At 40.0% G+C, this 15,623-nt stretch overlaps 2 protein-coding genes across 4 annotated transcripts in view; one reads left to right on the forward strand and one right to left on the reverse strand.

Annotated features, from left to right (window-relative positions):
• LOC117252049 (SEC14-like protein 2) overlaps positions 1 to 4,556 on the reverse strand; it is a 30,814-nt gene extending 26,258 nt beyond the window's left edge. The window contains exons 1-2 of the mRNA XM_033618710.2: positions 4,230 to 4,556; positions 231 to 306 (exon numbers count right to left, since the gene is read on the reverse strand). Coding sequence (XP_033474601.1) covers positions 231 to 306; positions 4,230 to 4,283 — 130 coding nt within the window. The 5' untranslated portion in view covers positions 4,284 to 4,556. The remainder of the gene's footprint in view (positions 1 to 230; positions 307 to 4,229) is intronic.
• The window catches only part of rnf215 (ring finger protein 215), a 54,555-nt gene that overhangs the window by 27,362 nt on the left and 11,570 nt on the right, over positions 1 to 15,623 (forward strand). Inside the window, exons 2-7 of one of the 3 annotated variants that reach the window (XM_033618712.2) lie at positions 8,086 to 8,309; positions 10,106 to 10,258; positions 10,339 to 10,410; positions 10,550 to 10,635; positions 13,402 to 13,456; positions 13,577 to 13,681. In XM_033618712.2, coding sequence (XP_033474603.1) covers positions 8,115 to 8,309; positions 10,106 to 10,258; positions 10,339 to 10,410; positions 10,550 to 10,635; positions 13,402 to 13,456; positions 13,577 to 13,681 — 666 coding nt within the window. In that variant the 5' untranslated portion in view covers positions 8,086 to 8,114. Of the gene's footprint in view, positions 1 to 7,916; positions 8,310 to 10,105; positions 10,259 to 10,338; positions 10,411 to 10,549; positions 10,636 to 13,401; positions 13,457 to 13,576; positions 13,682 to 15,623 lie in introns of those variants that run through there. The other 2 variants (XM_033618711.2, XM_033618713.2) reach the window with 2 other exon arrangements.

Raw genomic sequence — 15,623 nt, forward strand, 5'->3', positions numbered from 1 at the left:
TGTTGCACCACGTCCTCTCGTGTAATAAACCACTGCAGCTTCTGCTTTTTGCACAATTAAAACACCAATGACAGATTTTTCCTGCAAATGCATGGAAATATTTAACAGCAGGTCATCACACATTTTATACTAAAGCAGAGGGATCATCATGGGAGAGGTTTTGCTGTTTGTGCAAGTTCAAGCTGTGGTCAGGGTAAAGGCAGCAGGTGCCTCACGATTTTTCAACTCACCCCTGAGCCAACGTAACAGGAAGTGGTCATGCTGTGCAGGAAGTTGAGGAAGAATGTCTTGTATCCTCTCTCGAAACTGTTGACAGAGGAAGGACAGAAGAAGAGACGTGTGATTGACACATTTTGTTGATGAACCAAAAGAGGATTTGATGCAAGAAGAGACTTTGAGGGAAATTTTAGTCCTTACAGACATAGTTTTGAACCTATAGGTTAAACAAATGCAGCACTTTCCTTTGTTTAAAGCTTCTCACTGATCTCAGATTAGCAGGTTTTATTTCCTAACGCTGCTCAAACTTGTGACTAATTAATGTAATGTTTAACAATGGATGCCTGTAAAAATGTGTTGCATGGGTAGAAAACAAACCCACTTAGGTTTCACTACATGGCCTAAAGTATGTGGACACCTGTGTGAGGACACTTGAGCATTAGACCTGCAAAATAAACGGGAAAAGTTTTTTTCTTGGTACACTGTTTGGTTTGGCCCCAGTTTTCATAATTACATTGCTCGTTTTGTCGGACCAACAGTCAAACACTCAAAGATATTTAGTTTGCTATAATATAAGACGCAGAAAACCTGCAAATATTCAAAATTGACAAGCTGCAACCAATATATTCTTGTTATGGTTGCTGAGGAAAAGACTCAAAGAACTGTGAAACCACGAGCACTAATCTGCCTTTGCTCTTCTGGTTTTAGGTTTTTCTCAACATTTAGGAACCTGGCTGCAGGGATTTGCTCCCAGTCAGACACAAGAACATTAATAAGATGTTGTGCAACAAAGTCTGAGTCTCAGTCAACATTTAAATTCATCCCAGAGGTGTTGGATGGGGCTGAGGTCAGGAATCTGTGCAGACATGTCAGGTACAGTGAAGTGCACGGGTGCATTGTCATGTTGAAACAGGAAAGTTCCCAAACTGTTGCCACAAAGTTGGCAGCGCACTGTTGTCTAAATTATATGTATCATTATCAGTACTAACACATCCCAATTTGGGGTGCAGCAACTTCTCTTCACTGTTTAGCACGAGGCACTCTCTCTTGTTTATCACTCATACCTGTCCCCATAAAACAAGGGCAGGTAGGAACCAATTAGTTCATAACCAAGGGAGCACAATGACTCCGCTTAAACACCACACATGAAAATACATATGAAACAATACACGAAGTACTATAATGACAATGACATAATAATTTACCAGTAACTCAATAATGCTGAATCTGTTACTACTTAAATATAAATAATGTACCCATTAATAAATGACACAGTAACTTAAGTAATAATTAACCCAAAAATATAATGTGTGCCGTAATTATGGTTACAATACTATGAGCAGGTGCGTCCACACAGCTTTGGCCATGTAGATGCACAGCTAACAGATTTCCTCTCAAGTTCAGATAACTTTAGTTTTATGATGAATCACAGTAAATCTGACTATTTATAACATATGAATCATGTGAAAACATTGGTGTGGAAGTGACCAATAAACACAGGCACTATAAAGTACAGACATAGGACAGCCTTTATAAAGAGTTTGCAGCCGATGACTTCACTGTGACGGCTGATACGTAATATAAAATGGGGGTGGGGGAAAAATCGATACAGCATAGTGGTGTGATATTTGTCTGGCAGTATCATATCGTCACACAGTGCTAAGTATCGACTACAGAAGCTAATGTCCACTGCATTAGCTGCTGGAAAAAGAAACTGAAGTGAAATGAACAGACTGTCAACATCAGATTTATCTAATAAGAGTATAAGTTATAAGTTTTCAAAGTTTTCTTCAGGGGACATACATTGCAACATATTTAACATCACTATAATCATGAGTCATATCGTGACTCATGTATCATGATAATATCACATGGTGGATCCCCCTAATACAACAATGGCCTAAATAAAAAGTGCCCTGTATGTATGGCCCATCAAAGGTTCCAATCCAGCCCTCTAGATGACTTTGCACACCTAATATTAATGCACCTGAAGGCAGAGAAGTTTCAGATTTCAGGAGCAGTTTAAACAGTGAGTAGATACCTCATTTAAAATGCTATTAATTAACAATTGAAGTTTGACGGTACATTTGCGAATTATATTTTGTGGTAGTTATCTGAATCTGCAGTGTACCTTGGGATTAAAGATAACAAATAAAATGTAGCCGTAAAAAAGTACGACATCTGCTTCCGAAACATCGTGGGAAAGAAGTAGCAAAGAGTGGAAATTCTCATGTAAAGTACAAGTTACTTAAAGTTCTACTACAGTACTTGTAAATATAGTTACCTTCCACTTAGGGTTGCAGTGGTATGAGATTTTAACGGTTTGATTACCTTCTCAGAAAATATCATGCTCTCAGTTCTCTAAAATAACTATAAATACTTTTTGTGGTCAGATTTTAAAGATACTGAACATTGTCCGAGATATTGTCAACCAGCAGCTTCAGTACAAAAGAATCTGTATCAGACTTCTATCTTAAAACAGTGTAGGTGGGACCCTGCTGCTGAGGCACTGACAAAACTCCAGACTGTAAATGGTTTGTAAGGCAGGGGATGACTTGACCTGCTTCTTCAACTGCTTCTGCTTTAAAGGAAAATTATGAAAAAAGTGCACATGTAATGAAAGTGAGTAGTCGACCGATAATTTTTCTGAGGATATTGCAGGCTGTTCATCATCTGGTTTGTAAATGGATGTTTTCTGAATTAACTAATTTACACTTAATAAATTGAAGGAGTTTTTATTTATAGCTTATGATGTGATGGTTTCACTGGTCCGGCCCACTTGAGATCAAACTGGGCTGTACGTGGCCCCTGAACTAAAATGAGTTTGACACCACTCAAAAATGTTGGTTTCATTGCTGAGACTGCTGACAGCCTTGTATATGGGCCGCCTGCTCTATCCACTAAGCCACCAACGCCCCTCAAAGAGATTATAACAGAAATAGAGTTAAAGTCATCAAAAAGGAGCACTGTCATTTGCTGCCTTAGTTTTGATTGATAGTAATTGTGGCATCTTATTTATTAGACTAACAGTTAGAGTTTAAACACTTAATTGTTTCATTAATTAGCTAATAAACAGAAAAGTAACAGCAATTCTGGTTATCGGTTAATCATTTTTTAAATCCTTTTTTCCCTCCTTATTTAAGTGAAAATTACGCCCTTGCTTTGAGAAGGCATCCTACACTGAAGGTGTAACTAAAGGCTTTAGTAATTGTCCAAACATAAATAAATAAATAAATAATGTACCAAGGTTTTACAGATCAGTTACAGGCCATTAAAAAGAGGAGGTGACAGTTTAAAGCTGCAGCGTTTACGCAAGTAGTTGATTACCCTATCAGCTAAATATTAATCTGCAATTACTTTGACAATCAATTAACAGTTTTAGTCATTTTGAATGGGACTAAATGAGCTACAGGAATAGATTTTCCTGGGCTGTGGGGAATTTTAAAGGCCATTGTTCGCTGTTTTCTGAGATTTTACACAGTAATTCATCGCTTACTCAAGAAGATAATGAAAATAATTATTAGTAGCAGTCCTGTGAAAGTCAACAGTTATTAGAAACCAAAAGTTGTTCTCAGTAAAAACTTATAACTGATCTATAAAGCATTATTAAATGATTAGTTAACATTTATAAGTATATAATTACAGCTTATAAGCTCTTTATAAAGGGTAGTTTATTAGAAAGAGGTACCAGAGCTTATATAATCAATATTGTTGCATCCTGCACAAAACTTTTCAGCTCTCTCTAAAAGCTCCATTGTACAAATTCAATAGCATTTTTTAAAATATTTTTCTAGTTTATGTTCTTGACTTTTGCAGCTTTTGACTTTTATTTCCCCTTAATATGTTAATTATATGCAGCAAATTCCTTGTGAGTGAAAACCTACTGGGCAATAAACCTTATATTGATTTTTTGCAACAGGTGCAGAGACACCAAGAAGGAGAATTATGGTATAGTGACAGGCCTCTTCAATATACAGCACAATTATTAATAATGTTATTATAGCAGCACTCACCTGCTCCAGCGCCTCAGCCTGTTTAGGACTGAGGTCCCCGAGTCTTCCGCTCATGTCTCGACCAGCAGATGCCTCACGGATCCAGACGGAGCTGCTTCAAAGACAAATGAACGGACTGACGCACCGAGAGAGAAACAGCACCGTCACCGTGAACCGGGACAGGCGGATTCTGTCGTTAACGCCTCCCCATGATGCTCATTCGCTTCCCGGCTGCAGTGTCGTGTTGTCCCCGCGGTCAGCTGCCTGTAGGTGGCTAAATGGTGAGAGGACGATGAAAAAATGTAAACACGACACGAAACGCCCATCAGAGCTCCAGTCCAACCAGCTGACTCGACCAAAGATAGGAGGAGACATGACAGGAGGATCACTCCTGGCGAAAAGGAGGAACCAAAGAGAGGAGAAGCCCCGCCCCCTCTACAAACTACAAACTGTTTGCATCTTTAATTTCTCCTAGTTATTTGGGATCAGTAGGACCTGATAAGTATAAAAAACCTAAAAATAGTCAACAATAATAAAGTCCCAGTGTCCTCAAACAAGTACTTCCTTATTAACAGTGTCTTAGCTTGTTACTGTTGCTAAAATGTGCTAATAATTTTGTTGCCATAGCAAACTACAAACATATCAACTAGTCTATACAGTTTCCGTGATTATGTACAGCATACCATACCATGACTTAGTCATACCAAAAATTTGAAAAAAACAACAACATTGGTCCACAGGGGGAGCCACAGCAATCGGTCGCATTTTAGCCATTTTGAAGCATTTTTCTGTTGTTATAGCGCCACCCAGTTGCCAATTAGAGTTAAATTTCTCCAGTCACCTTGAGGCGTCCTGTTCTACATATCTACCAAGTTTAGTAAAAATCCATATGGCGGTTAGGCCTAGATAAGAAATTAGCTCTCTAGCGCCCCCATTTTGTTTGATGGGGTCAATAATGGAGGGACCCCCTCAGATTATGTGTGGTCATATGCCTACAAAGTTGCGTGGTGATGGGTGAAACCCTTGAGATGTTATACACCTTTATGTGATGAGCCACGCCCTCCGCAATATTCATTGCCTTATAGAAGCTCAGTTTTAGCAAGTTTTCCAACTTTTGCCAAGAGGGAACTTTAGGTATTGGTCCCTAGATTATGTTCACAGAGTTTCATGCAGATCGCTCAAACTTCCTAGGAAGAGATCCATTTGAAGTGTTTTTCAAAAAATTCAAAATGGCGGAAAATCTATATAACCGGAAGTTATGGGTTCTTGAGGCAAATGTGTTCCTCATGAGGAGAGGCATCTCTGTGCAAAGTTTCATGTCTCTACGACATACAGGGCATGAGATATGCCCATTCAAAGTTTGCAATTTCAATCGGTTGCTATAGCGCCCCCCTTTGGCCAATTGATGTAATATTGCTTCATTGGCATCCTCCCATGACCCACTACCACTGTGCCAAATTTCACATGGATTGACCAAGTCAGTGAGGAGAAAAACGTGGAACACACACAGACAGAGTTTTCATCATTAAATAGTAAAGTATTACCCTGGAAATCCAGAGTTCTCAGGAGAGCACAATTTGCATTTGCTCAGCGAGTCACTCTGGCAATTAGTAATGATGCTCATTACCCATGCTCTTGGAGCCGAGCTGCACCAATCACATCGTGTATCTGATATAGGCGGGCCAGAGGCGAGCTAAACAGATGACGACAGCGCTGTGACGACGAAGTCCGGAATCAGTCAGTAAACATTGCAAGATGGCTACGGATGAACACCAGCTGTTTGAAACGGCTTTGGCCGCTACAATGAATGAGTTAGACTTGGCTTATTCTCTAAAAGAGGAACAGAAGTTTTTGCTGTTTTGCCGGATACGGCAAGAGTCTAATCTACCAGTTAGCTCCGCTGGTAGCTAAGCTCTGGATACGTCACCCCGTGTATTGTTCTGATTGGTCGTAGTGTTATCCAATTGCGTGCAGTGATATTTACAAATGCATGCTTGGTGCCGCCCCTCGAGTTGGGCCATTTGCATTACTCATAGCCAGACCCTAAATCTTTCTAGATTTGGGTCTGGATTTCCAGGCTAGTAAAGTATACCTTGTCCACTTTTGTGTCGGGATCGGCTTAAATGGCTGCCATCTTGTTTTCACATGGATTAGTGTATTGTGCTCTTTCTACCACTAGATGGCACAAAAAGTGTCCACGAACAAGGACAACAGGTCTGAGTTAAGTAGAATGAAGTATGAGGTCAATTTTTAAGGTATACTGTTTTATGAAAACAGACTGTTTTCATACCGTGGGCTTTTGTTTATCTGATGTAAAAATGTAACCAGATGGAGAATCCCACCTGTGTGTCATTTACTTTCTGTATTCTATTTCATTTTCATCACAAAAGTTACATTTATAAACACACTAACAAACATGCACAGCTCAAAACAAACCACAGTCACATATTTTGGTCTTGTAAAGTGATAATTGACTTCTGGGAAAAATGTAGTGAATAAAAATGTCCAATATCTTTGGCATTTCTTTAGATAAAAACCCACTAGTCCTGTTACTTGGAAAAATACCACAAGAGATTAATGAAAAAGATTCTCACTTGTTTTTAATAATCTGGGTAGCAGTGACATACCTTCACATTCTCTAAACTATTATAAGCACAAAACAAATTCAAGGATATTTGACAAAGCAGGTCAGGATATGAGAGGATGTGGGACAGATACGTAGCAACAAAGCAAGTTTTTAGGTCAGGTAGTTTCTCAGTTTGAACTTTTTTACTTAGTGTTGTTTATTGCAGGACCCAGAGCACTGGAGAATGTGAGAGGGCACAAATCATCTATTTTAAATAATAAATAATAATCCCCTTAGCTTCACTGTCATCAAATGCTTGATTGAACACATATGTAGTCATTATGTTAAGAGACTGTAACTCAGTCACTCATAATCTAATGAATTAAGAGAGGAAAACTATTTAACTCAATTATGGCATTTGGTGAAATTAATTTAAAACATGCTACAAAATCAAGCACTGGGTTTATAGCACAGTTGACGAAATTGTGGACAAACTAGTGAGTGATTCATCGCCAAGTAAAGACAATAGACAATCTTTGGTGTGAATCCGAAAATCTCGCACATGCGCGTGTGCAGGAAGAAATTTTAAAAGTAATTTTTTTTAAAATTATATTATTTTATTCAGTCATCGAATTGTTCCCATCAGTTACTACCATACTTTTTGAAACTAATATTTTTTTTTCCCATTTCAGTAAAATTTCCTAAATTACTAAATTACGCAAGGGCTCAAAGGAACAAATAAAGGTTGTTTCGTTTTTTCAGAGCTCACTTACACATAACATCGGACAATGGCAGTAAAAATTAAGTTCTTCTTGTGTTAACAGATGTGAAACGCCGCTCTTGATGTTTTAAACAACGCTTTAGCGGTACTTATAGTGGGTCTGAAACGTGGCTTTAAAGCGAAAAAGGAAGTACGGGATTGTACTCTCTCAGTGTTACATTCGTCTTTGGTTTTATAAAGTCAACGATCAACAATTTAAATCTAAATTAACGAAATAACCACTTATTTCATGCTAAATTTGTTGTTTGTTATATATTTAGGTTAAATAACTATATTATTTCTAATTTATTAAATTATTGGACTTAATTTCCGTGCGTATCTGCCAAGATAATAATCCTCCCGCTTCTTCCGGTCGGACCCGGAAGCTGCCTTTCGTTGTTTACATCCTTTGAAGGGTCTGGTCCAGCTAACAGGCGAACAAAACGCTAGCAGCCTTTCCAAAATGACGGGTAACAGCTGATCGGCTTCATGTATTTATAATATTTATTATCTGTGTTGTCTCTGTGTTGTTGTCCGGGACATGGCCTCAGCTCGCTGCCACTGCTGGCTCTGGGTAACGATGCCGCTCGTCCTGCTGCGGTGGCCGGGGCTGCTGGTCGCGGCGGAGCAGGTCGCACTGGTGGAGGTCTTCCTCGAGCAGCGGCCCGGTGTCAGCGCTCTGCTCCAGGGGGAGGTGGTGGAGTCCGGCAAGGGAAGCAGGAGCTCGGAGCACCTGGAGGAGGAGCGAGAGGAGCTGGAGGGAGAGCTGGTCCTGGTGAGTCGGTCGGGATTGCATCTTGTTGTGGACCTTTAATAAAAGGGCAAATTTGGGTCAACACTGGGAGATGTGACTATTATGTTTGTTTGTTTTTAACAATAGATGAATCATGTAGTCTATAAAAGACAAAATGGCAGAAAAATATGAAACCAGAGCCCACTGTAATGGCCTTTATTTTTTTATATCAAATATAATAATATATCCAATTTTAATTGTCAAAACTATTCAACAACGTGTTATAACCCCATGAAATTAAAATATACACATTCATGTCAAACATCTCAGAGAAACTGTACAAATGTCTCAGTAAATGTACATCTCTGCATGGGAAAATAATTATACACATTAAGAAAGTAAACAGATATATGAGATATAAAAGAATTATAATAATATAGTGTGATTTTTAAGTGAAATATCTGATAATTTCACAGTTTATTTACCAGCTGACATCATTGTAAGCAGCAGGCATACTGCCATTTTCAAGTTTGAAATAGTTTTTGATTTAACGGAGTGAATCAAAGAGGTTTTGTTTGAAATTAAATTAATTTTAGTCCACCTGAAACCTCCTCACGCTCTTAAGTCTCTATTTTCTTTGATTTTTCTTCTCTTCAGAGATTATTTTTATTTTTTTCTAATTCTTGTTGAATGCTTTGTTTCTGTTTACATATGTTTCAGAGCCGATGCCGATACTGATTATTATGAAACAGAGATACCAATAGCCGATATTTACAACAGATATATGTCTGCCGAAAAAGTCATAGTCACACACGCACACACACACACTCACACTTACACACAAGCATAAATTCAGAGACTGTAATGGTGAGGACTAAACAGTAGCAGGCTATTATAACAGCAAAAACGGTAAATGAGGAAACGCTATCATGAGTAAGGAAACTCCAGAGGCAGGATAAAATCTCAGAATAAAGAACGAAGATCTTTCAATAAATAGGAAAATAAATAAGTTAAAAATAAATAAATAAATAAGTAACCAAGTTGAAGAATATGCCAGCTAAATAAAAACAGATGAATAAAAATAAACAAATAAATACACAATAATCATAAATACAAAATTTAAAAAAATAAAGTGAAAAACAATTTAAAAAAAATAAAATAAAATAAAATAAAGGAGAGCTCAATTAAAAGCCAGGCTAAAAAGGAAGGTCTTGAGTTTGCTTTTAAGAGCCTAGAGTGGTATGTGCAGGCAGTGAGAAGCACGCCAGGGGGAAAATGGCACAGCTAAGGAAAACAAAACTGTATATCGGCATATCTGTGGAAAAAAATCACTGATACCAATAACCCTAAAAATTCATAATATCTGCCAATTATCAAATGATATTTCTGTTGTACAGCCAAACCTGTAAAATTATAAAATCTGTGGAGCCTGTCTGTCTATTCGTGTCTGTTGTTTGGTCTGTCTCGTCCGTCTTGTCTGTCTCGTCCATTTGTCTATCAGCCCGTGTTCCTTACTATCTGATGATCATGTCATACATACATAAGCAGGTGCGGGGTGGGGGGCTTGGGCGACTAAATCTGTTCTTTTTTTTGTTTTGTTTTGGATTTGTTTTACGTTTTTTGTTTGTCTGCTTACACCTTGTCTTGGTTTCGGAGTGGTGATGCCTGCCTGTAAATGCACCAATTGAATAAAGGGGGAAAATAAATAAATAAACAAAACAACTTTTAAAAAATGAAATGAAGGCCACATGTGGATGAGAAGCTTTAAATAAGCATGCCTCTTGCCTCTGAGCAAGGCAGCTTTCAGCACAAATGTTCAGCCTGTTTTCTGTCCCCAGGTCCAGAGCGAGGAGACACAGCTGAGCGGAGGAAAAGGCGACGATGACACCAAAGAGCAGGAGCCGTGGATCGGGGTGGTGCCTGTGGAGATGGACGACAGCAAGGCCTCCACTGGAAACCAGGAGTCCTTCGCTGATGCGATGGTCAATAAAGTAAGAGGTTCAGTTTGCTCTGTATCTGTAGTGAATTTTGTTCACACTGACATATTTAACATGTATCCTCTTTGTTTAAGATGAAGCGAGCGCTGGTCCTCGGAGCGTCTGCGCTGATCATTCTGGCTCTCAACCAAAACACTGTCAGTGAGGTAAAATGTGCATTATATTGATTTTGGCTGGAAACACTATTTGGGAAAACGCCAGAAACCTGGCTGTAAAAATGAAGCTTAAAAGACAATTTGTGCGGGTGATTTTATTAACCTACAATCCTGCCTCTTCCTGTTGCAGATGGATCTGTCTCAGGTGCTGTCCAAGCCCATCATAGTGATCCAGACATCTGAAAATGTCACCAAGCTGATCGGCGCTCTGCTCAGGTACAGAACACGTTATTATTTATCACTGCTGACATGGAAACTGATATTTTCAAATGCACCTTTTCCTCATGTCACTGATAAAAAGCAACAACACACAGTTTCTGGTTTAATAAATCAGATAAGTCAGTGTCATGTGTCACGTGTTTCCTCAGTGTGAAGCTGTGGGCAGAGATCACACAGTGCTTTGACATGCAGACTAGTAATTCAGCTACAGTCAGTTTAAGGCAACATTAATGCTCCAGCTGTTCACTGAGCATGCATTTTTCCTGGGAACTATTTATTTTATTGCACATGTAATGTGTGTTTGGAAACATACACGTGAATGTGTAGTATTATGTAAATACTTGGTCTAATATTCCAATAATGGAGCATCAGGTAATCAGAGCAAAATGTAGCCTCAGATTGACTGTTACTTACCAAATTAAATCATGACTAGTAAAGTTTAGTTTATTTTCCTAAATGCGTAAATGTTTGTTTTAAGGAAGGCATATCTTGTTGGCTCGTTTCTCACTTGCAAAGATCAGAGGACGATGTCTGTCTTTTGCAGGCTAGAAGCTGCATTTGTATGTGTACTGTATAAACAGTGTATATAGTGGTGGTGTTTCCAAAACAAAGATGTTGTGTTGTCACCAGTATTGAACATTGTGTCAAATGATAATCAGCAGTAATTCTAAGCCAAAATCAGAGTAATCATAACTTCAGTCAGTGTGTCATTAATCTAATAACTGTTTCCAGTGCACAACTTAGTCTGATTTTTATATCTCAGGAACACTTTGAGGGAATTTCTTCAAATTTGGCACGAACATCAACGTGAACTCAACAATGAACTGATTGGATTTTGGTGGTCAAAGGTCACAGTGACCTCACAACACATGTTTTTGGCCACAGCTTGAGAATTCATAAGCTAACTATGACAAAACTTCACACAAATGTCTAACAGGATAAAATGATCAAGTGATGACATTTTATCTCCAAAAGGTCAAAGGTCAGCTTTACTGTGACATCACAATGTTCTGCATAAACCCCTTTTCTGGCCATTATTCAGTGTCATATCTCAGGAAAACAATGGGAGACATTTGGTCAGATACCGAACTGGTGACACTAATCTTGGGTGTCCATCTTGAAACTGTGCTGATTACACAGATCAGGGGGAGGCATCCTGCGGCTCTGGTTATCTGAAAATAATAACAGTAATGTTGGAGGCCTAAAGGGATTATTGCATTCTACAACTGTAAAAATGTGCAGCCTGTACATTGATTTAAAAAACATTTCATTAGCTAAAATGTGCATCATACTTCTACGACCTGGTGCTTTTCCTCTAAATTTTGCAGAACTTTAGTAGCAGAGTCTCTTTAGCGAGGCTAGCTATAGATTCCAAATCCAAAAAAAGACAAAGTCTCGGAGGAGAATAGAGGATTTAATAGTGTGTGGATAGATTCATTTGCTTTCACCACCAATGCTGCAAAGTTAAAGTACTAGGTTGGTGGCACTGGGTTGGTTGAAGGTGGCAGTGCTGTTTGGGCTGAAAAAGCCATGCGTAAGTAAGGTGTGCTAGGAAAGGTAATGTCAGCACTGCTTCTACCTGGAGCTTGCATAAACGGAGCCTGGGTTTGTTGAAGGTGGTGGTGCTGTTTTGGCTGAGAAAGCCATGTGGAAGTAAGGTAAAGGAGGTTGTTGAGTTGGTGCGGGGAGCAGTGAGACCTGGCATTAGGGGAGTGTCTCTGGGACGCCAGAGATCACTGTCTAGCCTCCTGGAGGTGTCGTGGGACCAACTAGATGAAACACCAGTGAAAGGAGGTTCCCACCCGATGACCCCAAAGACATGTTAGTTATCACTGCTCACTGGTCTGTATAGTTAAGCCTTGCCATAACAGCTTACCATAGGGCTTAGGAGGTTATTCACTGAGTGCTGATCCTAGAGCACAAACTTCTTGTGTTTATTTGAATAATTATAAACAGCCCACTGCAGAGGAGCCTACTTGTAGTAAAGCACATAAATGAATGTTTATTAAGACTGCTGATTTAGACTTAATAGGCTGTCACCTTTATTCAAATATGTTTTGCAGCTCCAGACAGATTTTTGTTTCTTTTTTTGGCCAATAATGCTCTTTTAATTGTAAAAGTTGCCGACCCCTGATACAGATCTTCTGTGCTGTCGGGTTTTTGATGTGTGTGAAGCATCCACGTTTTTGTAACGTCTTTGCAGCAACATCCATATTTAAAGAATGGTCTACTGTCATGGCCACAAGTTTGTGTTCTGTCCTGTTCCTCTGATACCCCAAGCTCATTGGTTTTGCTGATACTGAGCTTTGAGTGATTGTAATAAGATGTTTCCTGTTGTCAGACACTAGCTTTCATCCAAGATCAAGCTCAAGATTAACTTTATTGTCCCACAGAGTGGGCAATCTGTCTTTAGCTCTACACCCATGCTGCAACCATAAAAATACAACATACAACATAGTGCATAGACAAATCCACATTATAGACCAAACGTAGCAATACATGAGAGTAAAAGACACAAAAAGATATATAAATAAGTAACACGACACGTTAAAAACAAATCTGTTCAATCTGAAACGAGGTACTCTAATCTCCTATCAGAGGGCAGCAGCTCTATGACACATTCATGGATTATCAAAGAAAGAAAACATGTAAGCTCATGTCAATGCTACCATAATCTGTTTATTCACAGTGGTCATGTTAGTGTGTGTAAATGTAATGACTGTGGATCTTTATTTGCACTAAATGACAGTCCTCTCTCTTCAGGGGTCTTCAGGCGACGGCAAAAATCACATACAAGACGATCCTGCAGGACAACCTGGTGAGCTCCTCCGTCTATCAGCTGACAGTGTGTTTCTCAGTTGTTAGCACCCTCCAGTGGTGAGTGAACAGGTGACAGGCTGAGCTGACAGTGAGCGCATGCTGCTGTGTGTTCGGGCAGGGAGCCACGCTCACGCTGTGGTCCAGCTGCGGTCGATCGAGAGGAGGTCGCTATGGAGAGTGGCAGGGGGTCATCTGCACGGGAGAGACCAACTCTCAGGTTCAGGTGGGGGAGCTCAACCAACACCACTTCTAGTTGTTTATTTATTTAATGCACAACAATTAGAAGCAGTCACTGGCAATGACAAGTTTGACAAGTCTCAGACACAAAAACAAGGAATAAAATATGACTTTAACTAACTAACTAACTAAATTAGGTAGTAATTGCAAATGAATGAAACAGGATGTAAACAGGAATGAAGAAAATGTATTTGCATAATGATAGATAGACACAGTGATGTAAACTGTCGTAAAACAGGAAAAAATGTATATAGAAATTAAAGTGACGGAAGTTGAGGAGGAGCTTGAGACAATGCAGCAAGCCTCAACGCCATCTTACTCCACCATCAGCCTTGTTAACATATTTCCTTAAAGGTACTTCTAGGACTTCAAGGTCCAGTGTGTAGGAGTTCGGGGGATATATTGGCAGAAATGGAATATAATAAGTTTGTTTTCTTTAGTGTAAAATCATCCATCCATCTATTTTCAACCGCTTATCTGGGACAGTGTCATGGGGCATCAGGCTGAGCAAAGCACTCCAGACGTCCCTCTCCCCAGCAACACTTTCCAGCTCCTCCTGGGGGACCCCAAGGTGTTCCCAGGCCAGATGAGATATGTAATCCATCCAGTGTGTCCTGGGTCTGCCCCAGGGCCTCCTACCAGTGAGAGGTGTCCGGAACACATCTAACAGGAGGCGCCCAGGCAGCATCCTGATCACATGTCTGAACCACCTCAACTGACACCTTTCGACGTGAAGGAGCAGCGGCTCTACTCCGAACTTCCTCCAGATGTCTGAGATCCTTACCCTATCTTTAAAGCTGAGCCCAGACACCCTACAGAGGAAACTTATTTCAGCCGCTTGTATCCACGATCTCATTCTTCCTCCTTCTTCCTTAACCTCATGACCATAGGTGAGGGCTGGGACTTAGATGGACCAGTAAATTAAAAGCTTCGCCTTCCAGCTCAGCTCCGTCTACACCACAACGGTCAGGCACAGTGCTGGCATCACTGCAGAAGCCGCACCAAACTGTAGATCCATCTCACGCATCATTCTACCTTCACTCGTGAACAAGACCCCGAGATACTTGAACTCCCTCGCTTGGGGCAGTAACTCACTCCCAATCCAGAGAGGGCAATACACCGTTGTCCGGCTGAGAATCATGGCAGTGTATAATCACTTGAAAATAAGAATTGTTGTGTATTTGTTACCTTAGGATGAGCCGTTTATATCTATATAGAGAGAAGGTCCTTGTCAGTGGAGATCGCTGTGTTTCTACAGTAGCCCAGAAAGGACAAACCAAACACTGGCTCTAGATTGGGTCATTCACATTTTTTCATCAAGCAGCGTAATTAGAAACCCCTCTGAGACAAGTAGCATCGGAAAAGCACTTGAATTTTTTAACGTGAAACTGCTTTATTCAGCATTTTTACTGGTTTACATCACCTGGTCTGTTTCTTTTGGAGAGGAAGCGACATCTGTGGATAATTCAGCTCCCAGTAAAAAAAAAAACCCTGAACAGTAACTCTTACTGTGCATTCACACCAAAAGCATCATGAGCGCCAGCGGTCACTCAGGTTGCTGGCATCGCGCTGCCTGGCAGCAGCTCCAGCAGGCGCTTGTAGCGGCCAAAGGGGCGGGGCCGGCTGCTGCAGATGTGTCCATCAAGGCTGACACGGCTGTTCACTTTACAAGGATGAACAAATATATCATTTATGTCTTCACTTTGTATTATCCATGACTTTCATTGCACAATTAAAATAACGCTAATAAACACAGTCAATATAGAGTCCTTTATAATTACGATTTTACTCTCCTGTTGGCACGTAGGACCACTGAGAAATGTAATTGGTGGTAAATAAGCGGGAGCTCATTAATCACACTTTCGGAAGCCTCCTTTGTACTGCATCGGCGTATTTGCTGAGGAAACACAGGGCCCGGAGCCGTCGGG

The sequence above is a fragment of the Epinephelus lanceolatus genome, chromosome 9 (genome assembly GCF_041903045.1).
Source record: "Epinephelus lanceolatus isolate andai-2023 chromosome 9, ASM4190304v1, whole genome shotgun sequence".
Lineage (NCBI taxonomy): Eukaryota > Metazoa > Chordata > Actinopteri > Perciformes > Serranidae > Epinephelus > Epinephelus lanceolatus.